The sequence below is a fragment of the Salvelinus namaycush genome, chromosome 5 (assembly GCF_016432855.1).
Source record: "Salvelinus namaycush isolate Seneca chromosome 5, SaNama_1.0, whole genome shotgun sequence".
In the NCBI taxonomy this organism is placed as follows: domain Eukaryota; kingdom Metazoa; phylum Chordata; class Actinopteri; order Salmoniformes; family Salmonidae; genus Salvelinus; species Salvelinus namaycush.
The window spans coordinates 71,899,643-71,925,808 of NC_052311.1; the positions used below are offsets into that span (position 1 = coordinate 71,899,643).

Here is a 26,166-nt window from a genome sequence, read left to right on the forward strand (position 1 = left end):
TAAATTTCTGTTAGTCACGTCTGTGGAACTTGTTCAGTTTATGTCTCAGTTGTTGAATCTTGTTATGTTCATACAAATATTTACACGATAAGTTTGCTGAAAATAAACGCAGTTAACAGTGAGAGGACATTTCTTTTTTTGCTGAGTTTACATACATACACACTGTACATACATAGATACATACATATACACATACATAAATAGATACATACATAGATACATATAAATACATATACATACACATCTTTATATATATATTTTTTCCTTTATTACTTTCTAACCCTACCACCCCTCCCTAATTGGAGTAAACTAGTGAACAACAACACTTAGGCTTCTACTTCCAGCTTATACAGACTGTATACATTTTATGGCACAGTCTATTTTACAATAGTTCTATTTTGTTTGTTTTTACTCCTGTCCTTCCGCTAACCTCAACCTCTCCATCTGTTTCTTTCACCAAATTTCTGAACCAATATATGTTTTACGGACACCGTATGTTTTACATTAGTTATCTTCTTGTTATTAGTTGCTATTATTCCCAACCTTCTGCTCCATTCAACCCCTCCCATCTATCTCTTAACACCATCCATATTGGATTTCTATTTGCCATATATTTTTCAAGTGTGCTGTGATGTTTCACAAAAGTTCTGAACCTTTCTATTCTCATAATTTCCACAGATTGTAAATGAAAGTTTTTGCTAAAAGTATTATTATATTATGGATTGATTGACTATGACTTTTCAGATCACCCAGTAGTGCTATCTGCAGAGTTAGCTGGAAGTAAATGTTGCAATTCTTCAGCCATTCCTGGACATGTGACCAAAAACAAGATACATATGGACAGTACCAAAACAAATGATCTAATGATTCTGTCTGTTCGCAGCTAAATCTGCAGAGCTGGGAAGGTTGTATCACCCATATATTGGTTGCAAGAATTAATTTAAAATGAAATAATTTAAAATGAAAAATTCTAAGTTTTGAATCTGGCGTCGTTTTGCGTATCAGTTCATAAACCATGTGCCATGGAATCGGTACGTCAAAAATCTCTTCCCAACTATTTTGCAATCTATATTCTGTTTTTTCTGGAGGATTAAATTGAAATTGCAACTTTCCAAGGCTTGTTTTAAAAATAGCGATATTTGGGAGATGATTTCCTTTTCAAATAACTGAAAGTGAGAGGTTGTAATCTGAATAAAGGGAAAAGGCCATTTTTGAACATAGGGTGAGACATTCTTATTAATTTCCTAGTGAACCAGTTCTGATTTAAGTATAACTTTTGTATGACTGAAGCCTTTAGTGAGAGGTCTAATACTTTAATATTTAATCATTTCTGTCTTCTGAATTCATATTCATTATATAAATAGGCCCGTTTAATTTTGTCTGGTTTACCCCCCAAAACTACTTAAGTAGTACTTTAAAGAATTTGTACTTAATTGCTTTACACCACTCTGTACATGCTTCTGAGAGCATTAGGAAAAATGTATTGCACATCACAATGATGTCAATTTGACTGATGTGGGTAGTAGTGTATACTGGGTGGGTGGGTTTTCTGATGTCAGACAATATGAATATCTATGAGATGCTGCTTACCCAGGATAGGACAGAAAATATCAATATGGTTTCACAGCAGCACCATAGATCTCTATATCTCCTGTATGTATCACACACGGTGTGTGTGTGTGTGTGTGTGTTGTTTTGTGAGTGTTATCAGGACACCCAAGGTGGTGAATACAAACAATTTCAAGAAGAAAGAACATTAATGTGTATAAACAACAGATTACAAGATAAACTCTGACACACACACACAAAACTTTGAAATAGTGTGGATAAGATTGCCTATATCTACATAATTAGATGGCTGCAGTGAAACACAGTGATGCCATATTCACAAACACATTTTAAAGCTAGAATCCTTAGTTGCTACATCCATTGTAGGACTTAATAATATACATTAATAGCCATTGATTCTTGAAGAATATAACTTCTAAATGCCTCATGGGCTTAGTTCAACTGTCATACACCATCTTAACCCATATATAGGCTTGTTATACTCCAATGTTTGTAAACAAAGTCAATGTAAACAAACACTGTACAGCCTCAAAACATGGTTAAAACAATAATATTGATATCATGGATGGTCAGTCCTTGCATACATAGCTCTTGCTTTAAATTTGAAAGTGGTTTCATTTCTCCAGGCCCATCCCTCAGCTTTTTACCAAAACACAGGCGGGGTTAGCCACTTTGTTATTATTTCAATTAAGGATTCGAGCTTTAATGACTCATCATAATTGATAGAACCTCTTGTTATACATAATGACTGATATGCATGAATGTATTAATGTAATTGCATCATAAAGCAATTGTTGGACAATGCAGCCATTAAAAGACTTCCTCGTAATCTAAAGTAAAGTGCATCTGCTAAAGAAATATGTTCAGGCACGCAATGGGTAAAGTTCAAGTCGGAAGTCTACATACACCTTAGACAAATACATTTAAACTCAGTTTTTCACAATTCCTGACATTTAATCCGAGTAAATTCCCTGTCTTGGGTCAGTTAGGATCACCACTTTATTTTAAGAATTTGAAATGTCTGAATAATAGTTGGGAGAATTATTTATTTCAGCTTTTATTTCTTTCATCACATTCCCCGTGGGTCAGAAGTTTACATACACTCAATTAGTATTTGGTAGCATTGCCTTTAAATTGTTTAACTTTGGTCAAACGTTTCTTGGGTCAAACGTTTTGGGTAGCCTTCCACAAGTTTCCCACAATAAGTTGGGTGAATTTTGGCCCATTCCTCCTGACAGAGCTGGTGTAAATGAGTCAGGTTTGTAGGCCTCCTTGCTCACACACGCTTTTCAGTTCAGCCCACAAATTTTCTATAGAATTGAGGATTGTGATGGCCACTCCAATACCTTGACTTTGTTGTCCTTAAGCCATTTTGACATAACTTTGGAAGACCCATTTGTGACCAATGTTTAACTTCCTGACTGATGCCTTGAGATGTTGCTTCAATATATCCTAATAATTTTCCATTCTCATGATGCCATCTATTTTGTGAAGTACACCAGTCCCTCCTGCAGCAAAGCACCCCCACAACATGATTCTGCCACCCCCGTGCTTCACGGTTTGGATGGTGTTCTTCGGCTTGCAAGCCTCCCCCTTTTTCCTCCAAACATAACGATGGTCATTATGGCCAATCAGTTCTATTTTTGTTTCATAAGACCAGAGAACATTCCTCCAAAAAGTATGATCTTTGTCCCCATGTGCAGTTGCAAACCGTAGTCTGGCTTTTTATGGCGGTTTTGGAGCAGTCCAGCACTTCCTTGCTGAGCGGCCTTTCAGGTTATGCCGATACAGGACTTGTTTAACTGTGGATATAGATACTTTTGTACCTGTTTCCTCCAGCATCTTCACAAGGTCCTTTGCTGTTGTTCTGGGATTGATTTGCACTTTTCGCACCAAAGTACGTTCATCTCTAGGAGACAGAATGCGTCTCCTTCCTGAGCGGTGTGATGGCTGCGTGATCCCATGGTGTTTATACTTGCGTACAATTGTTTGTACAGATGAACGTGGTACCTTCAGGCGTTTGGAAATTGCTCCGAAGGATGAACCAGACTTGTGGAGGTCTACATTTTTTTTCTTAGGTCTTGGCTGATATATTTTGATTTTCCCATGATGTCAAGCAAAGAGGCACTGAGTTTGAAGGTAGTCCTTGAAATACATTCACAGGTACACCTCCAATTGACTCAAATTATGTCAATTAGCCGATCAGAAGCTTCTAAAGCCATGACATCATTTTCTGGAATGTTCCAAGCTGTTTAAAGGCACAGTCAACTTAGTGTATGTAAACTTTTGACCCACTGGAATTATAATACAGCGAATTATAAGTGAAATAATCTGTCTTTAAACAATTGTTGGAAAAATTACTTGTGTCATGCACAAAGTAGATGTCCTAACCGACTTGCCAAAACTATAGTTTGTTAACAATACATTTGTGGAGTGGTTGAAAAACGAGTTTTAATGACTCCAACCTAAGTGTATGTAAACTTCCGACTTCAACTGTATATAGCAGAGGAGGCTGGTGGAAGGAGCTATAGGAGTACGTCTGGTATACTGAGTGGTCATTTTATGTGGTCTTACAACATGGTCCCTCAAATATTGCAGACACCTTCTCTCAATGACTTTCCCTCCCTCATAAACACACAAGGGTGCACACACACACACACACATACAAACGCAAACCAAACACACACACATGCACAGAAACCAAACACTCATCTGCTGTCCCGTGATGGCATAGGTTAATGGTTACTAAACAGCTACATTGATAGAGATCACCAGTGGTTTAACTCTCTGAAGCCACATGATCACCAGTGGTTTAACTCTCTGAGGCCACATGATCACCAGTGGTTTAACTCTCTGAGGCCACATGATCACCAGTGGTTTAACTCTCTGAAGCCACATGATCACCAGTGGTTTAACTCTCTGAGGCCACATGATCACCAGTGGTTTAACTCTCTGAAGCCACATGATCACCAGTGGTTTAACTCTCTGAAGCCACATGATCACCAGTGGTTTAACTCTCTGAAGCCACAAGATCACCAGTGGTTTAACTCTCTGAAGCCACATGATCACCAGTGGTTTAACTCTCTGAAGCCACATGATCACCAGTGGTTTAACTCTCTGAAGCCACATGATCACCAGTGGTTTAACTCTCTGAAGCCACATGATCACCAGTGGTTTAACTCTCTGAAGCCACAAGATCACCAGTGGTTTAACTCTCTGAAGCCACAAGATCACCAGTGGTTTAACTCTCTGAAGCCACATGATCACCAGTGGTTTAACTCTCTGAAGCCACATGATCACCAGTGGTTTAACTCTCTGAAGCCACAAGATCACCAGTGGTTTAACTCTCTGAAGCCACATGATCACCAGTGGTTTAACTCTCTGAAGCCACATGATCACTAGTGGTTTAACTCTCTGAAACCACATGTCACATCCAGTTTGGGGGATCCATAAAAATAACTGCTTCCTGGGGCAACTGTTATCTGAGTGAGTCCACACTGTTTGCACAGGGACAATCACTGCAGGGAAACAAGAGGAGATGACGAAGGCAAGTCATAATAGCGTGTGTGTGTATGTATTGAGGCTATGTTGCAGCTGTCAGGGTGTGTGTGTGTGTGTGTGTGTGTGTGTGTGTGTGTGTGTGTGTGTGTGTGTGTGTGTGTGTGGGCCTACCTTCTCTGTATGACAGGTCTTTAGACTCTAAGTAGCCAGCTAACCTCTGTAGCTAGCCAGCAAGATAGCAAGCAAGGCTAAAGGGATTGCAAACGAGTTAGCATAACTCTAGCCCCCCAAAAATAGTTTTTCTTAATATTAACTAGCTGGCTAGCATTTGAGGCCAGCAAACACGTTCCCCGTACACTAGGAATGTATTTCCTCCAATGTTATAATGAAAAGGTGCCTCTGTCCCAAAACACAAGTTTTCTTGAGACTTGTGGGAGGAGTGCTGAGTGCTGAAGTCCCCCACTGTATGCGCTTTCAGTAGCCTGATTTCATCAAGACTGAGGGGAAATCCGCACAATGCGAGCTTCGTAGTCTGATAGCAGAAGTCACATGTAAGTGTCAAGTGTAGACAAGACCAATTAGGTATTGCTCTCCATGTGATGTGATTAGAGTGAAGCCAAATCCAAACTGGCTTCCCTTGACACCATTCACAGTTGAGCTTGCTCAGTTAGCTCAACATGGGCTATTATTGTACACTTTTTTTTTTATCAAGGGAGGCCATACAGGTGACAATGATGTCATACTATTTTTGATTAGACAACATTAGTTAGATGGCCTACACATACAGAGACAGAGGGGCGCTGTTTCACTCGCTCGGATGCTTTCTCCGGTGTGATAGAAAGATAAATTATTGTGTTTTTTTCTTTACATTTTTGGGGGAAGCCTGGCTTCCCTTGGCATCCATGAATACACCTCACTGATATTGTCACTACATAAAGCACATTTGAAGCACAGTCAGACATTGGCCTTTCTGTTTTGTGCACATATTCTCACGAACCATTGGCAGGTATCACTGTATGGGGGACTACATATTACAAAATTATACTGGATTCAGTTGATAAGTAGCGGCATCATGTCAATGCCCACAGTTGGGACTCTTATTTTGAAAGGAAGTTGATGTGGACTTTCGCGCTGACTGTACGCAACTCGGACTCGCATTAGATATTTTACTATTTGTAGATGTATACCTAGCTAGCTAGTTATCGACAGAGAAGAGCACATGTTCGGCGGTTCGTTCCATAGCTCGTAGTGTATTATAACATGTGGACACTGAACCCTTTAGAATCCGGAGGTAACTTCTGTTTTGCCCAGCTCTAGTTAGCTACAGTAACGTTAGCTATCTTAGCCATAGTGGATGACCAACCCACCAGCTAACAACATTAGTAGCTAGCTACATTTGACAGCTCGTTCTAGATGTTAGCTAGCTATGTTTCTCAGTGTATTTTGGAGTATTAGAATACGCGCTTAGAAGATGAGAATCAAATCTGTTACAGTAACTATTAAAAATTGTTAATGTCTAACGTTAATTAGCTAGCTAGTATTATTCCTATGACACAATTCATCCAAGTTACACCTGGCTAGCAAGCTAACGTGCAGTCCTACACTGTTGCAGTTGGTAATCTTCTATCTAACGCATAACATATGATGATTAAGCCCTTAATCATCCTCCAGTTGTTTTGAATAAGAACATTACTTTTCTCATTATTCAATCTCATGACATATCATGTCCCAGGTGTCACCCACTACCTCCTGCCAGATAAGGAGTATGTGGTGGGGCGTAAGAACTGTGAGGTCATCCTGCCCAATGACCAGTCCATCAGCCGGGCTCATGCTCACCTCACTGCTACAGATCAGGTGAGAGAGACGGGGATATTCTTTATAGTAATTTTACTCACACACACAAACCCTACACACCCGCTTAACCAGAGCACTACCCTACAACTGCTAAATACTTCACTGAAAAATATATAGGCTGAATGTGAGCAGTCCCTAGTCCATCAAATGCTGTCATGTCTCCCTTGCAGTAGAAGGTGCTCTCGCACTGTTCACCATCCTAACTAGCCAGCATGAATCTTGTCTTGTAGACAGAGCTGGGTTTTTTGCCTAATGTTGTACATGTGTTACATAAGGAGACACTTGTTTTTAGGGATATCAAAATCCACGTCTTGTATTGTTTGGTTAAGAGAGTTTTTCATAAAGTAGATGTAACCAACAGACTGTTGTTGTGTGCCAGGCCCTGACCCTGAAGGACAGTTCTAAGTATGGCACGTTTGTTAACGAGGAGCGTCTGTCAGGAGAAACCCCTCGCAGCCTGACGGCAGGGGACAGAGTGACATTTGGGGTCTTTCACAGCAAGTTCAGGTGTGCACCCACATTTACGCAATGATAAGAATTTTGATGGAAACAAATTAGAAATCTATATTTTGAAATGTCTCTCTCTCTCCAGTGTGCAGCAGGTAACTGCGGTGGTGTGCTCGTCCTGTGTTGATAATGAAGGGAAGGTCTCACTGTCTCAGACCCTGCAGCTTCTGGGTGGCCGGCTGACCAACACCTGGACACAGGACTGCACTCACCTGGTCATGCCCACTGTTAAAGTCACCATCAAGGTCAACACATGACCACAAACTGTGTGTGTGTGTGTGTGTGTGTGTGTGTGTGTGTGTGTGTGTGTGTGTGTTAATTCATCTGTACATACAGAATGTGCTCTCTCCCCATGCAGACTATCTGTGCTTTGCTGTGCTGTCGGCCCATAGTCAAGCAGGAGTTTTTCACTGAGCTCACCAAAGCCCTGCAACAGAAACAACCACCTCCAAAAGCTGAGAGGTACTAAGAGACACCACACACAAGACTGCTGCTCACCTCCACAAACCACACAATAATAGCTGCCACTTCATCCAGGCCTCATTTTATATACCTACAGTGCATTTCCACATTTTGTTATGTTACAGCCTTATTCTGAAATTGATGAAATTGTATTTTTTAAATTGCCCAAATCGCTCACTATCCCTTCAATGTTATTGAAGGACTGTTTGTGGGTGTTAATAGTTTCTTCCCAGAGATAGACGAGCCCAGTCTGAATAAGGATGAGGTGGACCTGACCGAGAGGCCAGAACGTAAAGAACTTTTCACTGGCAAGACCTTCCTCTTCCTCAATGCCAAACAGGTACTGGCCTGCCTCTCTCGCTCACACACCAAACAGGTACTGGCCTGCCTCTCTCGCTCACACACCAAACAGGTACTGGCCTGCCTCTCTCGCTCACACACCAAACAGGTACTGGCCTGCCTCTCTCGCTCACACTGCAAACAGGTACTGGCCTGCCTCTCTCGCTCACACACCAAACAGGTACTGGCCTGCCTCTCTCGCTCACACACCAAACAGGTACTGGCCTGCCTCTCTCGCTCACACACCAAACAGGTACTGGCCTGCCTCTCTCGCTCACACTGCAAACAAATCAACATTTCAAAGTCACATGCGCTGAATACAACAGGTGTAGTAGACCTTACCATGAAATGCTTACTTATAAGCCCTTAACCAACAATGCAGTTCAAGAAATAGAGTTAAGAAAATATTTACTCAATAAACTAATGAGAGAAAAAATTAAGGGGAGAAAAAAAAGTAACAGAAGAAAATTACATAACAATAACGAGTTACCGAATCAAGGTGCGGGGGTACAGGTTAGTCGAGGTAATTTGTAAAGTGACTATGCATAGATAATAAACAGCGAGTAGCAGCAGTGTAAAATCAAAGGGGTGGGGGTCAATGTAAATAGTTTGGGTGGCCATTTGATGAATTGTTCAGACGTCTTATGGCTTGGGGGTAGAAGCTGTTAAGGAGCCCTTTTGTCCTAGACTTGGCGCTCCGGTACCGCATGCCGTGCGGTAGCAGAGAGTGTTGTTGCCTGCATAGCAGATGTGTTGTTGCCTACCCTTACAACCTGGGGGCGGCCTGTCAGGAAGTCCAGGATCCGGTTGCAGAGGGAGGTGTTTAGTCCCAGGGTCCTTAGCTTAGTGATGAGCTTTGTGGGCACTATGGTGTTGAACGCTGAGCTTTAGTCAATGAACAGCATTCCCACATAGGTGTTCCTTTTGTCCAGGTGTGAAAGGGCAGTGTGGAGTGCGATTGAGATTGTGTTGTCTGTGGATCTGTTATGGTGGTATGCGAATTGGAGTGGGTCTAGGGTTTCCGGCATGATGGTGTTGATGTGAGCCATGACCAGCCTTTCAAAGCACTTCATGGCTACCAACGTGAGTGCTACGGGGCGGTAATCATTTAGGCAGGTTACCTTCACTTTCTTGGGCACAGGTACTATGGTGTTCCGCTTGAAACATGTAGGTATTACAGACTCGGTCAGTGAGAGGTTGAAAATGTCAGTGAAGTCACTTGCCAGTTGGTCCGCGCATGCTATGAGTACAAGTCCTGGTAATTTGTCTGGCCCTGCGGCTTTGTGAATGTTGACCTGTATAAAGGTCTTGCTCATATCGGCTACGGAGAGCGTGATCACACAGTCGTCCGGAACAGCTGGTAGTCTTATGCATGCTTCAGTGTTGCTGGCCTCGAAGCGAGCATAAAAATAATTTAGCTCTTCTGGTAGGCTCGCGTCACTTGGCAGCTCGCGTCTGGGTTTCCCTTTGTAGTCTGTAATATTTTTCAAGCCCTGCCACATCCGACGAGCATCTGAGCCGATGTAGTAGAATTCAATCTTAGTCCTGTATTGACCCTTTGCCTGCTGGATGGTTCGTCTGAGGGCATAGCGGGATTTCTTATTGGTGTCCCACTCCTTGAACGCGGCAGCTCTAGCCTTTAGCTCGGTGCGGATGTTGCCTGTAATCCATGGCTTCTGGTTGGGAAATGTACGTACGGTCACTGTGGGGACGATTGCGTCAATGTACTTATTGATGAAGCCGGTGGCTGAGGTGGCATACTCCTCAATGCCATTGAATGAATCCCGGAACATATTCCAGTCTGTGCTTGTAAAACAGTCCTGTAACGTAGCATCCGAGTAATCTGAACACTTCCGTATTGAGCGAGTCACTGGTACTTCCTGCTTTAGTTTTTGCTTGTAAGCAGGAATCAGGAGGATAGAATTATTGGTAGGATTGCCAAATGGAGGGAGAGGGAGAGCTTTGTATGCGTCTCTGTGTGTGGAGTAAAGGTGGTCTAGAGTTTTTTTCCCCCTCTGGTTGCACATGTGACATGCTGGTAGAAATGAGGTAAAACAGATTTAAGTTTGCCTACATTAAAGTCTCCGGCCACTAGGAGCGCCGCTTCTGAATGTGCATTTTTTTGTTTGCTTATGGCCTTATACAGCTCGTTGAGTGCGGTCTTAGTGCCAGCATCGGTTTGGGGTGGTAAATAGACGGCTACGAATAATATAGATGAGAACTCTCTTGGTAGATAGTGTGGTCTACAGCTTATCATGAGGTATTCTACTTCAGGCGAGAAATACTTTGAGGCTTCTTTAATATTAGACATTGCGCACCAGCAGTTATTGACCAATAGACACACACCCACACCCCTTGTCTTACCAGACGTAGCTGCTCTGTCCTGCCGATGCACTGAGAAGCCAGCCAGCTCTATATTATCCGTGTCGTCGTTCAGCCATGTCTCGGTGAAACATAGGATATTACAGTTTAATGTTCCGTTGGTAGGATAGTCCTAATCGTAGATTGTCCAATTTTGTTTTCCAATGATTTCACATAGGCCAATAATACGGAGGGTAGTGGTGGTTTACCTCCTCGTCGACAAATTCTTACAAGGCACCCCGCAGCCCTCCCTTTTCCTCCGTCTTTTCTTCACGCTGATGACAGGGATTTGGGCCTTGTCTTGACAAAGCAGTATATTCTTAGCGTCAGACTCATTAAAGAATAAATCTTAATCCAGGTTGAGGTGAGTAATCGCTGTTCTGATGTCCAGAAGCTCTTTTCATAAGAGACGGTAGCAGCAACATTATGTACAGAATGAGTTACAAACAATGCAAAAAAGAAATAAAAAATAGCACAGTTGGTTAGGAGCCCGTAAAAAAACAGCTACTGGCCTGTTGTTTTGGCCCCAAACAAACAATGGCAGACGGAAGTGAGGGTGGTGCGGCAGGTGCTGCTTCTCCTACAGATGCTGTTATTTTATCTAAAACATCAGGTGTACGCCGACCCCAGCTAAGTAACTCATGCTAAAATTTAAAGCGCAATTATGTGTTTTATCTCCAGTATATTGCCATGATTGTCAGTTATGTAGCTGCTCTACTGATAATCTCAGTGCGTCCTTGCTGGGATGACTGCTTGAGAATATCAACACCAAACACATTGGTTCACCGTTCCACGGGAGCGCACAGCACACAGCATACCATAATGTTCTGAATAATAGCCAAGTCTACCTCGCTCTCTATTCCCCTGAACCGCTTAGGCGTAACAAACACAAGTCCAACATTTATCGGAAACTGTTAAACTACTTGTTCACTACCCTCCTGCTCTTCGGGGATGTGCAACTCAATCCTGGGCCTAACATCACCGAGCCAGCAATACTCACCGGAGTGGAAAGCAGTGGATGGCCTCGTCCACTGATCGTCGCCGCTGCGGAAGTGGGTGAGTGCTATGGTCCCATGGTTTCTCTCGACTCACCCGGCTCCAAGATGGAATTTGACTCTTCAAACATATCCAAGTCGTAATATGTTATCCCGGACTCTGCTTCTGGTACGCAAGCTGTTTTAATCAGTTCCCCGCATCCAGTGCAGGCGGGAGGGATAGTTAATTGCACAACCGAACTGCCCCGATTCAAAACAGCCTAAACCCAGCCGTCAGAAAACACATGAAAATTTTACAATCACTCTCGAGTCATCTGGGACCCACGAGCTAAGTCCACGAGCTAAGCCCAAGGGACTACTAGGGGGGCACTTGAACATTTGTAGTGTCATTCAAAAAAGTGATCAAATTCAACATCTTTTCACAGACTCCAACCTTGACTACCTCTGTCTTTCAGAGACATGGCTCCATTAAAAACTCTCCATATGCTGCTTTGATTGTGCCTGGCTACAATGTTTTCAGGAGAGACAGGACTGAAGGAAGAGGGGGTCTGGTGATTTACATTAAAGAACATATCCGGTGTAAACAAATTGAGTGGTCATGTGATAATAAACTAGACTGTATTGGCCTGAAGGTTACACTGTCTCCCCAAATGTATTTTACCCTCATTGGAATGTATAGGCCACCTTCCACCAAAAGTGTTTTGTTATCAGTTTAATAACATGCTTAGAGAATGTGATTTTGGGGAAGAGGTCATCTTAATGGAGGGATTTTAACATGAATTATGAAGACAAGTCTTGTAGGAAAACCATCAAACGGATCACTAATACCTTTGACCTTACACAGCTAGTTAAAGGGCCAACCAGAGTGACTTGTTGCTCTAAAACACAGATTGATTTGGTGTTCAGTAATAAACCAGAGAGAGTGACTAAATCATTCATAATCTGACACTTTTAGCCAGAAAGCTTTCTAAGAGCAGGTTTAACCTCTCTACTGTTAGAAAGCCGGATCAACTAAGAATACCTAAGAGTGAATTAAATTATTTTCAAAATGCAATTAAGGGAATTAACTGGAATGATCTCTTGTCCTATACAGATGTCGAAGCTGATAGTCAGGTTTTTCTATCCACAATCCAGACTACAATAAATGGTTTCCTAAAGAAAAGAAAATCCAAACCTGGCCAAAGGAGCACTCTTCCTTGGCTAAATGGAGAAATCTGGAAATTGATGAAAATGCTCTAAAAACAGCCCTAAAGTCCAAATTAGAGCATGACAGATGTAGGTTTACCATGTTGAGAAATAACGTGATGAAAGAAATCAGACAGGCCAAGGCAAACCTTTTTATTAACATAACTGGTGAAGCAAAGGGAAATTCTAAATTTATCTGGGAGAATCAAAAAAAGTTAACAGGGAAAGACCATAGTAACACTGCAAAAAGACTAGAAATCATGGTGAATAACAATCTAACACAGGATGCAGTCAAAATAGCAATAGCCTTCAATTCCTACTTTATTGACTCTGTCAGGGTACTGACAGAACCCCTCCACTGGTTTCTTGGGCTCAGTGTTAGTGAATGACGCTCAACCTGTCTTCGTCATAAGGGAGGTTTTTGAGTCAGGTGAACAGGGTGATTAGCTCACTAAAGAACTCTAAAGCCCAAAAAGTGTTTGGGCTGGACTCTACCTTTCTTAAAAACTACAGAGAGTCACTCATTGGCCCCATTACTAAGGTCACCAACACATCTGTTGGTCAGGGGGTGTTTCCAAGGGTATGGAAGTCGGCCATAATAACAGCCATCTTTAAATCGGGTGACCCTGCTGACATGAGTAACTACAGGCCCATTAGTATACTACCTGTGGTGTCGAAGGTTGTTGAAAAGTGTGTAGCAGAATAACTGATTGCCCACCTCAACAACAGCCCCTTCACATTACACTCCATGCAGTTTGGCTTCAGAGCAAAACACTCCACAGAAACAGCCAACTGCTTTCTTCTGGAAAATGTGAAGTCCAAGATGGACAAAGGGGGTGTTGTTGGGGCTATGTTTCTGGACCTAAGGAAGGCTTTTGATACTGTTAACCATGAGGTTCTCATCACAAAATTGTTGAAGTTCAACTTTTCCCCCGATGCCTTGAGATGGATGAAATCATACCTTGAAGGCAGAACTCAGTGTGGCATCATTCCAACCTCTCTTTTAAAAAGCAGGTGAAAAAGGTAATTCAAATAACCAAATTCAACCTAGCTAATTTCCGATTTATACAAAATTGTTTGACTACAGAGGTAGCAAAACTGTACTTCAAATCTATGATACTCCCCCACTTAACATACTGCTTGACTAGTTGGGCCCAAGCTTGCTTTACAACATTAAAACCCATTCAGTCTGTCTACAAACAGGCTCTCAAAGTGCTTGGTAGGAAGCCCAATAGCCATCATCACTGTTACATCCTCAGAAAGCTTGAGCTCCTGAGTTGGGAAAATCTTGTGCAATACACCGACGCATGTTTTGTATTCAAGATCCTAAATGGCCTGGCTCCCCCTCCACTCAGTACTTTTGTTACACAGAAAACCCAAACATATGGCAGCAGATCCACAAGATCTGCCATGAGAGGTAACTGTATAGTTCCCCTAAGGAAAAGCACCTTTTTAGTCAATCTGCTTTCTCTGTGAGAGCTTCCCATGTCTGGAATACACTGCCATCGGACACACACAACTGCACCAACTGATCAAACTTTCACAAAAAACATGAAGACATGGCTAAAGGTCAATCAGATTTGTGAACATAATCCCTAGCTGTGTATTGCCGCTTTCCATGTTGTCTGTTGTCTTTAGCTTGTGAGGTGTGGAAACACTGTTGCTTTTATGGATTTTGTCTTGTTGCTTTTTGTGCTATGTCTTGCTTGTCCCATGTTGCTCTGCGTGTGCTCACTGCTCAATGATTGTCTGTATTGTAATTGTTTTTAATAACCTGCCCAGGGACTGCGGTTGAAAATTAGCCGGCTGGCTAAAACCGTCACTTTTACTGAAACGTTGATTAATGTGCACTGTCCCTGTAAAAATAAAATCAACTCAAGCCTCTCACACTTCAAACAGGTACTGGCCTGTCTCACTCTCTCGCGCTCTCTCTCTCTCTCACTCAAACAGGTACTGGCCTGTCTCACTCTGGCGCGCGCTCTCTCTCTCTCTCTCACTCAAACAGGTACTGGCCTGCCTCTCTCATTCAATACAGGTACTGGCCTGCCTCTCTCATTCCAAACAGATACTGGCCTGCCACTCTCACTCCAAACAGGTACTGACCTGCCTCTCTCACTCAAAACAGGTACTGGCCGGCCTCTTTCTCTCTATGCATAGCCGTTATACAATCCAACGTTATAGAACAGCGTTCACCTCACATGGCTCCCCAATGTGAGAGTCTGAATAAATCAATTAAGGGCTTCCATTAGTCTTTATGTCCTGTTTATTGCCTCTTCTCATCAGCTGGAGACCAGGTAATGATGTTAGGTGGTTGGTTATTTGTGGTCACTCAGTTATGTATTTGAGGAAATGGTTGTTAAAATCTGTGATGTGTTTATTTTATCTCTCAATACAGTCTCTGTCTCTCTCTTTTTCTGTTTCTCTTTTTCTGTCTCGCACTCTCTCTTTCTGTCGCTCTCCCGTTCTGTCGCTCTCCACCTCCCGCTCTGTCAATCTCCCCCTCCCGCTCTGTCGCTCTCCCCCTCCTGTTCTGTTGCTCTCTCCTTCCCTCTCTCCTTCTCTCTCCCTCCCTCTCCCCATCCCCTTCCCGCTTTCTCTCTCTCCCTCCCGCTTTCTCTCTCTCCCTCCCGCTTTCTCTCTCTCCCTCCCGCTTTCTCTCTCCCCCTCCCACTCTGTCTCTGTGTCTCTATCTCTGTGTCTCTATCTCTGTGTCTCTATCTCTGTGTCTCTATCTCTGTGTCTCTATCTCTGTGTCTCTATCTCTGTGTCTCTATCTCTGTGTGTCTTTCTCTGTGTGTCTCTCTCTCGCTCTCTGTCTCTCTCTGTGTCTCTGTCTGTGAATCCAGGTGAAAGCTATGATCCCTTATTGATGGCACCTGTTAATTCCACTTCAGTCAGTGTATAAGAAGGGGAGGAGACAGGTTAAAGAAGGATTTTTAAGCCTTGAGATAATTGAGACATGGATTTTGTATGTGTGTCATTCAGAGTGTGCTTGGGCAAGACAAAAGATAAGTGCCTTTGAATGGGGTATGGTAGTCAGTGCCAGGCGCACCGGTTTCAGTGTGTCAAGAACTGCAGCGCTGCTAGGTTTTTCATGCTCAACAGTTTCCTGTGTATCAAGAATGGTCCACCACCCAAAGGACATCTAGCCAACTTGACACAACTGTGGGAAGCATTGGAGTCAACATGGGCCAGCATCCCTGTCGAACGCTTTCAACACCTTGTAGAGTCCATGCCCTGACGAATTGAGGCTGTTCTGAGGGCAAAAAGGGGGTGCAACTCAATATTAGGAAGGTGTTCCTAATGTTTGGTATACTCGGTGTATAGTATAATGAAGAATAATATAAAATGGTAGTAAAATAATACAAATAAATAATAGAAATAACATAAATAAAATGGTAAGTCAATAGTAGAAATCAAAAAATATAGTGAATATTAGGGACAAAGTTTAAATATGGATTTTTATTTAACCTTTATTTAACTAGTCAAGTCAGTTAAGAGCAAATTCTTATTTACAATGACGGCCAAACCCGGACGATGCTGGGACAATTGTGTGCCGTCCTATGGGACTCCCAATCAGGCCGGATGTGATACAGCCTGGATTCGAACCAGGGACTGTAGTGATGCCTCTTGCATTGAGATGCTGTGCCTTAAAATGCTGCGCCACTCAGGAGGCCAAAATGAACATGCTACTATTATTACTACTAAAATGAATGCCACCACCACTATTATTAACACTAATACTACAACTATCCCTAATACTACCATTACCACTAGTAGCACTTCTACCTCTATCTCTACTACTACCATTACCACTAGTAGCACTTCTACCTCTATCTCTACTACTACCATTACCACTAGTAGCACTTCTACCTCTATCTCTACTACTACCATTACCACTAGTAGCACTTCTACCTCTATCTCTACTACTACCATTACCACTAGTAGCACTTCTACCTCTATCTCTACTACTACCATTACCACTAGTAGCACTTCTACCTTTATCCCTACTACCACCATTACCACTAGTAGCACTTCTACCTTTATCTCTACTACTACCATTACCACTAGTAGCACTTCTACCTCTATCTCTACTACTACCATTACCACTAGTAGCACTTCTACCTCTATCTCTACTACTACCATTACCACTAGTAGCACTTCTACCTCTATCTCTAATAATACCATTACCACTAGTAGCACTTCTACCTCTAATATCCCTACTATTACCATTACCACTAGTAGCACTTCTACCTTTATCTCTACTACTACCATTACCACTAGTAGCATTTCTACCTTTATCTCTAATAATACCATTACCACTAGTAGCACTTCTACCTTTATCTCTACTACTACCATTACCACTAGTAGCACTTCTACCTCTATCTCTAATAATACCATTACCACTAGTAGCACTTCTACCTCTAATATCCCTACTATTACCATTACCACTAGTAGCACTTCTACCTTTATCTCTACTACTACCATTACCACTAGTAGCACTTCTACCTTTATCTCTACTACTACCATTACCACTAGTAGCACTTCTACCTTTATCCCTACTACCACCATTACCACTAGTAGCACTTATACCTTTATCTCTACTACTACCATTACCACTAGTAGCACTTCTACCTCTATCTCTACTACTACCATTACCACTAGTAGCACTTCTACCTCTAATATCCCTACTACCACCATTACCACTAGTAGCACTTCTACCTCTAATATCCCTACTACCACCATTACCACTAGTAGCACTTCTACCTCTAATATCCCTACTACCACCATTACCACTAGTAGCACTTCTACCTCTAATATCCCTACTACTACCATTACCACTAGTAGCACTTATACCTTTATCTCTAATAATACCATTACCACTAGTAGCACTTCTACCTTTATCTCTAATAATACCATTACCACTAGTAGCACTTCTACCTTTATCTCTACTACTACCATTACCACTAGTAGCACTTCTACCTTTATCTCTACTACTACCATTACCACTAGTAGCACTTCTACCTTTATCTCTACTACTACCATTACCACTAGTAGCACTTCTACCTCTATCTCTAATAATACCATTACCACTAGTAGCATTTCTACCTCTAATATCCCTACTATTACTATTACCACTAGTAGCACTTCTACCTTTATCTCTACTACTACCATTACCACTAGTAGCACTTCTACCTCTATCTCTAATAATACCATTACCACTAGTAGCACTTCTACCTTTATCTCTACTACTACCATTACCACTAGTAGCACTTCTACCTCTAATATCCCTACTACTACCATTACCACTAGTAGCACTTCTACCTCTAATATCCCTACTACTACCATTACCACTAGTAGCACTTCTACCTCTAATATCTCTACTACCACCATTACCACTAGTAGCACTTCTACCTTTATCTCTACTACTACCATTACCACTAGTAGCACTTCTACCTCTATCTCTACTACTACCATTACCACTAGTAGCACTTCTACCTTTATCTCTACTACCACCATTACCACTAGTAGCACTTCTATCTCTACCGACTACCTACTATAACTAACTTATAACTGTCATCATCACCATTACATCACAACTACCATCATCATTACTACTACCACCACCACTATCCCTACCATCATTAAACTACTATCATTACCGTCACCCCTACTACCCGTACCGCTACTATTTGGAATAATAATCACAATAATAATAATAAATCTCTCACTCACTTCTCTCCAGCAAAAGCGTCTGAGTTTGGCAGTGAGTTGTGGAGGTGGGAGGAGCCAGCTCTTGGAGGAGGGGTCTGTCCCTGTGTCACTCCTGGAATCACCATTGAGCTGTGTGATCGGCATGGCAACGGGAAACTCCCAAGCACTACTGCCCCCCTCCACTAAGAAGTGGGCAGACTCTGTGGGGAGGATTCTACAGAGGTACACACATTGCAGTATCATAAAGACAGAGTGCAGTTTGAGTGTGTTCCATACCTAAAAAAGGGAGATTTGTTTTGGGGGAGGGGGGGGGGGTTGAACTACACAAACAATTGAGACATTCCCAAAGCTTTTGAGACTTGAGGCTTTTCCTATGTCAATTCAGTGTTATGGTGTTACACTTCTTCTCTGCAGCTCTGAAATGAGACTAACTGGTTGTCAGCACAGTCTATATTTACCATCTCGCACGCTCTCCAGGAAAGGTCTTCGATTCATCACAGAGTCTGAGATCGGATTGGCTGCCATCTATGTCAGCTGTGACAAGTACTGCAATCCCTCCAATCAGATGGCTGACTCAGGTGGGTGGGGCTCTCATACGGTGAATCATAGTCTGTTTATTTTGAGTTCCTGATTTTATAATGATATGGACTTATATAGTGGAGTCAACACTTGTATCGTTGTTAATGTTTTTTTCCCCTGGTCAGAATCCATGAGAATGAAACCCACCATCCCTGGCGCCACGCTATCCCAGAATGCACCAGTGGACGAGACGGTAATGCCAGCAGCGTCTCAGAACATCACAGCCTATGCTGTAAACACAGAGCCTTCACAGGGCATCAGTGGGTAAGACACACACACACACACACACAACCTGAGCTCCAAACTCACAGTTCTATTTGAGTGCATCAGGCTGATCTGTGTTGTCTTATCCCTGAGTAGGGTGGACGTGGCTGGGGTGAGCGCAGTTGGAGAGACCCCTGAGAGGGACCAGAGCCGGACCACCTCTCATCTTAACCGATCCAAACCCTCAGGCCGAGAGCTGGCCGGGACCTGCACAGTGGCAGAGACTATGATGTCATCATTCAGCGCCTCAGACAGCGCTGGTGGTGGCGGCTCGGACAGAAAAAGGGGAGAGCTACAACATCCAGGTAGAATAGTTTCTAATGACTTAGGCAGAGTGGGTGGGTGTCAGAGTTACAGTAGGAAAGTTCTGGCGTGGGCCATATAAACTGAAAACACGGGTCTGCTAAATGACATTGCATTATCATGATATTAGGTGGAGAGAAAGGTGATGCTATCACCAGATTCCTGGCCACAGCCCCTCGGACCAACGGAGGAGTGCAGACGATGTCCCCACAGAAGCGCTCCTCCCAGAAACAACAGGTCTCGCAGAAAGGTTCCCCCCAGAAACAGTCTGCCCTCACTAATTTCTTCCAGCCTGTCGGCAAGAAAAGGCAAGTGCAGCTCTCTGGAGATATCCATACAATTCCACACAGTGGCTTATCAATCTTGAGTTAATGGTGATATTATATACAGACACCAATGTTTTCTCTCTCAGACCTCGGGAAGGTGAGGAGTCCCCTACTGTCCAATCAGAGGCCAAGCTCTCCAGGAGGGAAGAAGACAAGGAGAAGTCGAAGAGGACAGTACCACAGCACTCAGAGACCTCCAACTCCACACACACCCCCGCAGGCAGGTCCCAGGGCCAACACAGCTCAGGTGCACATCTGTTTCCAGGTCAGACTGAGGCTCTGTCAGAGGGGTTCTCCAACCCTGCCCAGCAGGGGCTCCAATCCAGGAAGAGGAAGGAGATGGAGGAGACTAAAGGGGGTGGGGCTTCAGAGATAGAGATGGACGAACTGGAGTCCATCATGTCTGAGGACATGGACGAATCGGATGAGCCTATGTCAGCCAGTCAAGGCCAGCGGTTGAAGCTGACAGACAAGAGCTCAACCAATAGAAAACAGCTCCTAGAGACAGTGGAACTTACCTCTGCCAATAAGAAACAGCGGGTTTATCCAGTGGAACCAATCGCAGCTAATCATAGGTCAGGCTTGGATTCAGAAGAGCGATCGTCAGCCAGCAGACGACAGCGAGCGGAGCCTGTAGCTGAGGTCAAAGACGAAGAGGTGTCTTTCATTGAGGTGAGAGGAGCTGTCATTGTGTGTTTGTTGTCATGTGTTTCTATCAAGACTGGGATCAATTCCAATTGAAGCCACTCGATTCAGGAAGTGATTTTAATTTAAAATATACAAATTGATAGCTTCGACTTCTCAGTTTCATTGAAAATATCTGCCATTTTTAAAATCACTGAATTGTAATTTCAGTTTACTTCCTGAATTGACTGCCTTCCCCAGCCCTGGTTTCTATGAGGTGACTATTATTATGCACTATCCTCTATCTTCTGTCCCCCCCCAAGTCAAAACCTGTTAATGGTGTGACCCCTGGTCATCTGGAAGAGCCAGAGACTGATGCCAAACCTGTCAAACAGGAAGCCTCAGTAAGTCCTGTCTGTATCTGTCTGGAGTAGGGGCCAGTGGGGAAGAGTTAGGTCTGGAGTAGGGGCCAGTGGGGAAGAGTTAGGTCTGTCAGTAACTGGTCTGGAGTAGGGGCCAGTGGGGAAGAGTTAGGTCTGTCAGTAACTGGTCTGGAGTAGGGGCCAGTGGGGAAGAGTTAGGTCTGTCAGTAACTGGTCTGGAGTAGGGGCCAGTGGGGAAGAGTTAGGTCTGTCAGTAACTGGTCTGGAGTAGGGGCCAGTGGGGAAGAGTTAGGTCTGTCAGTAACTGGTCTGGAGTAGGGGCCAGTGGGGAAGAGTTAGGTCTGTCAGTAACTGGTCTGGAGTAGGGGCCAGTGGGGAAGAGTTAGGTCTGTCAGTAACTGGTCTGGAGTAGGGGCCAGTGGGGAAGAGTTAGGTCTGTCAGTAACTGGTCTGGAGTAGGGGCCAGTGGGGAAGAGTTAGGTCTGTCAGTAACTGGTCTGGAGTAGGGGCCAGTGGGGAAGAGTTAGGTCTGTCAGTAACTGGTCTGGAGTAGGGGCCAGTGGGGAAGAGTTAGGTCTGTCAGTAACTGGTCTGGAGTAGGGGCCAGTGGGGAAGAGTTAGGTCTGTCAGTAACTGGTCTGGAGTAGGGGCCAGTGGGGAAGAGTTAGGTCTGTCAGTAACTGGTCTGGAGTAGGGGCCAGTGGAGAAGAGTTAGGTCTGTCAGTAACTGGTCTGGAGTAGGGGCCAGTGGGGAAGAGTTAGGTCTGTCAGTAACTGGTCTGTGTGTTGTGATGTAGGGTTTAGGGGGTGAGAATCTCCCCAGCAGACTTATAGTGGTGGAGTTCAAATCCCTCACCGTGGCAACACCGGCAAGACCTAAACCACGCCCCATGGAGACGCACGGCAATGTCAACAGGAAGGACTTTAAACGCTTCCGCAAGGTAGACCCCAGAATGCACCTCACCGCAACACAGGGTCATGGGACTCTGTTAGCTTAGTGTCTCTGTTTCTGTGTGTGTGTAGTAATGTGTGTGTGTTTCAGGTCCCAGTTCCCGGTGCCCAGGGTTTGCCCAACATCATCGGAGGGTCAGACCTGTTGGCCCACAACCGAGGCAAGAACTCTGAGCTGGAGGAGTGGCTGAGAGACGCAGCAGAGGTACACAGTCCTACTTCAGCTGCTGTTTACTACAATACTTACTGTCTGTTTAGCAACCCTTGAGACACACAAACACTCCTAGAAGAGAAGTACATGGTATTTACCATGAAATGGTAGTAACAGGGGATGGAGGGAGCTGAGGCTGGGTAGAGAGGAGATGGAGGGGGCTGAGGCTGGGTAGAGAGGAGATGGAGGGGGTTGAGGCTGGGTAAAGGGGGGGTTGAGGCTGGGTAGAGGGGGGGGTTGAGGCTGGGTAGAGGGGGGGGTTGAGGCTGGGTAGAGGGGGGGTTGAGGCTGGGTAGAGAGGAGATGGAGGGGGCTGAGGCTGGGTAGAGAGGAGATGGAGGGGGCTGAGGCTGGGTAGAGAGGAGATGGAGGTTTGTGGGTCTGTGAGTCAAAGCCCTGTGTCTGTGTGTTTCAGGATGAGCGTCAGAACAAGAAAGAGGAGACTTTGGGAGATGACCTCTTCAGGTACGAGGACAAGGCTTGTCAGGCTGCAAACACCAAAACAATCAACCCAAACCAATTTGGGTGTCATTATTTCAGGTGGAGGACACCACAGTCTACAGTACAATGTAAACCAAGCTGTGGCCCGGGCTATTGGTTGGAAGAGGTTTGGAGCCAGGCTGGGAATGAATGGATAAATGTAGAGTGATGTTGATTATGTTGAACCCTCCAGCCCCCAAGGTAGAAAAAGTCAGCCACTCCGTCTGCAGTCTGCAGTGGAGCAGAAGGGTTGGAGCACCCAGCTTACACAAACATCACATTCCCAGGGGGCATTGCTCCGTGTTCAAGGACGTCACTACCAGACACAAGACAACAGCGCCCTACAGGCTGACGCACACACAGCTGCCTGCCCACACGATGACTGGGACTAGAGGTTGTCTGCTGAGCTCTTCACTACTCCACACTCATTCATTCATCTATTCATTCCCTTAACCCCAATTCAGAAACACAAAACAACATTGACCGCCCAGCAACATAGCCTTGGTTGTAGCTGTAATCCAACCAACATGGCTGATCTCAGGTTTTGATTCCAGCTAAACTATGATTCACATTCAATAGAGCTGTATTCTCCCTCAAGGAGAAATTAGCTGGTCCCCTGCATACGTACAATACACATCAACACCATTTTTGGAATCGCCTGTCAAATAGTCATCTGAAAAGGACCGTTTAGACCAAGACCCACAGAACAGAGAGAAACATTCCTGATGTGAGTGGGTGGATTTTTGTTTTTGGACGGTTTGGGCTTGTTGTCACTGACCAATCAGCGCCCAGTGATTCCTGCGTCACACCTGGTTGTCTGGGTTATGCTGGTGATGTATGCACACGCTAGGGCTGCTGCATTTTCCCTGGCTAAGCAGAAAAGGGTGTGTGCGTGCGTGCCTGCCTGGAGCGAGACTGCTGTTTGATCATTGAGTCATGATGCCCACTCAGTCATGCATGGCCAGAGGACAGCGCCGGCTACTAAGAAAACAAGTCGTGGTTTTATGTTTTTGGGTCTGGCCCGAACCCGTCTCCCAGACTTAGTTTATTGGGAGGATGTTTGGTTTGAGTTCTTCAAACCCGGCCAGAGGTTTACAGCGCTGGCTTAATTTGGGCTATTTTTAATATTTGTCCAAAATGCATCCAGGATTGATCTAGCAGGAATTTTAAAAGCCTGAGTGTTTAGGTGGGATGTCTAGATGGCCACTGCCCTGACTTAACCTGTGTGTGTGTGTGTGTGTGTGTGTGTGTGTGTGTGTGTGTGTGTGTGTGTGTGTGTGTGTGTGTGTGTGTGTGTGTGTGTGTGTGTGTGTGTGTGTGTGTGTGTGTGTGTGTGTGTGTGTGTGTGTGTGTAGGTACAACCCCAAACCCACCAAGAAAAGATGAGAGCACCTGGCTGCAACATTTGAAGCCCTGCAGACAAATGTTCATCTTAAGACACAGGAAGGGATGTCAACACCCCATGGAATGTTTTGCGCTTCTATAATTCTCAGTTTGATAGAACTGTCATCTCCGCTCCACTAATAATGTTCATGAATGGATCTTTGAGTTAACTCTGGTCATTTTGAGTACAATGAGTACAAGAGGGGCCTGTCAATGACAAATGTTTAAACGTTTTTTGTCGGTGATAGATGTGGGCAGAAATGTCTAACTTTCTATGTACTGTACACTAATTATATACCTTGATTTAGTCACTGATGGCGAGGAAATGTAAACAAATAAATAGGTTTTACATTTCAAGATTTTTATTTGTTCATAATAAAAAATACAGTATACAAAACATATTAAAAACTCATTTGAGTTGTACAAGAGAGGAGTCCAACTCTACCACGCACCAAGCAGCTTGTGTGTCTGTTGTGAACAGGAGAAGACCGTGGGATATATGTTGTAAGACAGTAGTAGAAAACCCTGGTTAGACCCCAGGGGTTGGGGAACCTGCTGTTTCCTTTTATTAATCAACCCCTAGTTAACCCTTCTCATCAAGGCACCTACTGTGTAGATTGGACATGTAGGTGTAATTAGCCATAAGCCAATGGTCTATCTGGGGGCAAGGTTGAGTGACTACCACCACCTTACATTTACACCTATCCACTGATTCATCTTTTCAGGTCTGGATGTAGTGCCTAAGGGATGGTTAGTTTGGAATACAGCATATTGACCAGGAACTCCATACATTTTCAGTTTGCTGATCTTGTCAACAATCTATATTTTATCCCAATTCCACAATTTGTTTCGTTTTCTTCTTTTCTGCAAGCAGCTTCAGTCTTGAGGATGACTGAATGCGGAAATAAACTGCATATGAATACACACATTCTAATGGCGACTGACTGGTTCAATAAATGAATGAAACTCTACCCTCAGTCCTCACAGCTTTACATACAGTGACAGGTATTTGGCACAACAGACACATGAGGCGTATGATGGCTGTGTGAAAGTGACATTGTATGAGAAATGTCACAGAGAATACTATACGGACCTGGAATCAGCAACAGGCATAATATTTACTCCATAATGGCAACCAGAAAATGTGCATTTAACATAGTCATTATGACTTCAATAGGCGATAGTCAACTCCTGATAAATGCAATGGACTAGCAGTTTTGTATTCAGACTGGTGGATGTCAATGAATGCACCTACAGTTTGCGTTTATCCAATGTACACTTATCAGGAGTCGTCGACTAGTAGTATTTTATAGACCCCTTTCTGTGTTTGTTAACATTGCTGCAAATTGGTGGCAGCAAAAAAGCCTATATTTAGATGTTACTTATGAGTGCATTTCACACTACTTTTGGATTATAATTGGATTTTAAGGCTCGTATGAATGTCCTGCTGTTTGTGTTATCCCAAATCAACTGCATTATACTTTATACTTCAACTGCATTATGCATTATACTTAAAAAAAACACTTCAACCAGTAAAATGGCTATTTGGCTAGCTTTTGCTACAGCCTATGTCAATGAGCGTTAGCTTTCTAGCTAACAACTGCTGCATCCAAAATAGTTATTTTTCAAAGATCACAACCAAATATAATCTTAGCGACTGTTCCAGCTAGAATCAAAACACCACGGTAAGCGTATGAGACCCCAAACAATTATTTTGTTAAGAGTAATATCGTAAATCCAGGCTATGTTGAATGGACGCAGGTGGCGATGGCTTTTTTACTGCAGCCAAGAGTCACGCGCATCTGCATGACTTCAGTGTGTCTAAAAAACACTATTTGGCATTTTGTTATGGTTTAACATCAATAGAGAACTCTTATGCCCCATTGGTTGAAATCAGGCTGACATTTACAGTAAGTTAGCAATGAGTTATCTGATCCAGAATACATTCAGGTCAGGTGTGTGAGTGGAAGGGTTTGCATAGGAAAAACGTTAAGAGGAGCGCTCCAACCATAGTGAGTTAGTTGTACTTCGTCTGATTAGGATGGTGATGGGGTTGTTGATTCATCTCTTACTTCAACGTTCCCATTACATCCTGGTCTGCCAGATACTGCTTGGGGTCTGTAGCTTGGCACTGATGAGAAACTCAGAATTGAGATGATGGCAGAAACACTATA

The 26,166-nt window shown here is 43.6% G+C and overlaps 1 protein-coding gene across 2 annotated transcripts; it reads left to right on the plus strand.

The window, feature by feature from the left end:
• Positions 1–6,194: 6,194 nt before the first annotated feature.
• Positions 6,195–24,923, plus strand: LOC120048872 (nibrin-like). 2 transcript variants are annotated; one of them, XM_038995171.1, is made up of 17 exons: positions 6,195–6,361; positions 6,803–6,924; positions 7,304–7,431; positions 7,517–7,676; positions 7,790–7,893; positions 8,116–8,233; positions 18,520–18,710; positions 18,966–19,066; positions 19,193–19,331; positions 19,428–19,636; positions 19,765–19,942; positions 20,047–20,632; positions 20,908–20,988; positions 21,765–21,908; positions 22,010–22,123; positions 22,545–22,594; positions 23,965–24,923. In XM_038995171.1, exons 1-17 carry the CDS (start codon positions 6,331–6,333, stop codon positions 23,993–23,995), a joined length of 2,487 nt encoding a protein of 828 aa, XP_038851099.1. In that variant the 5' UTR covers positions 6,195–6,330; the 3' UTR covers positions 23,996–24,923. The 2 variants fall into 2 exon arrangements, with proteins under 2 accessions (XP_038851099.1, XP_038851100.1); XM_038995172.1 differs by lacking the exon at positions 20,908–20,988.
• The last annotated feature ends 1,243 nt before the right edge of the window (positions 24,924–26,166 follow it).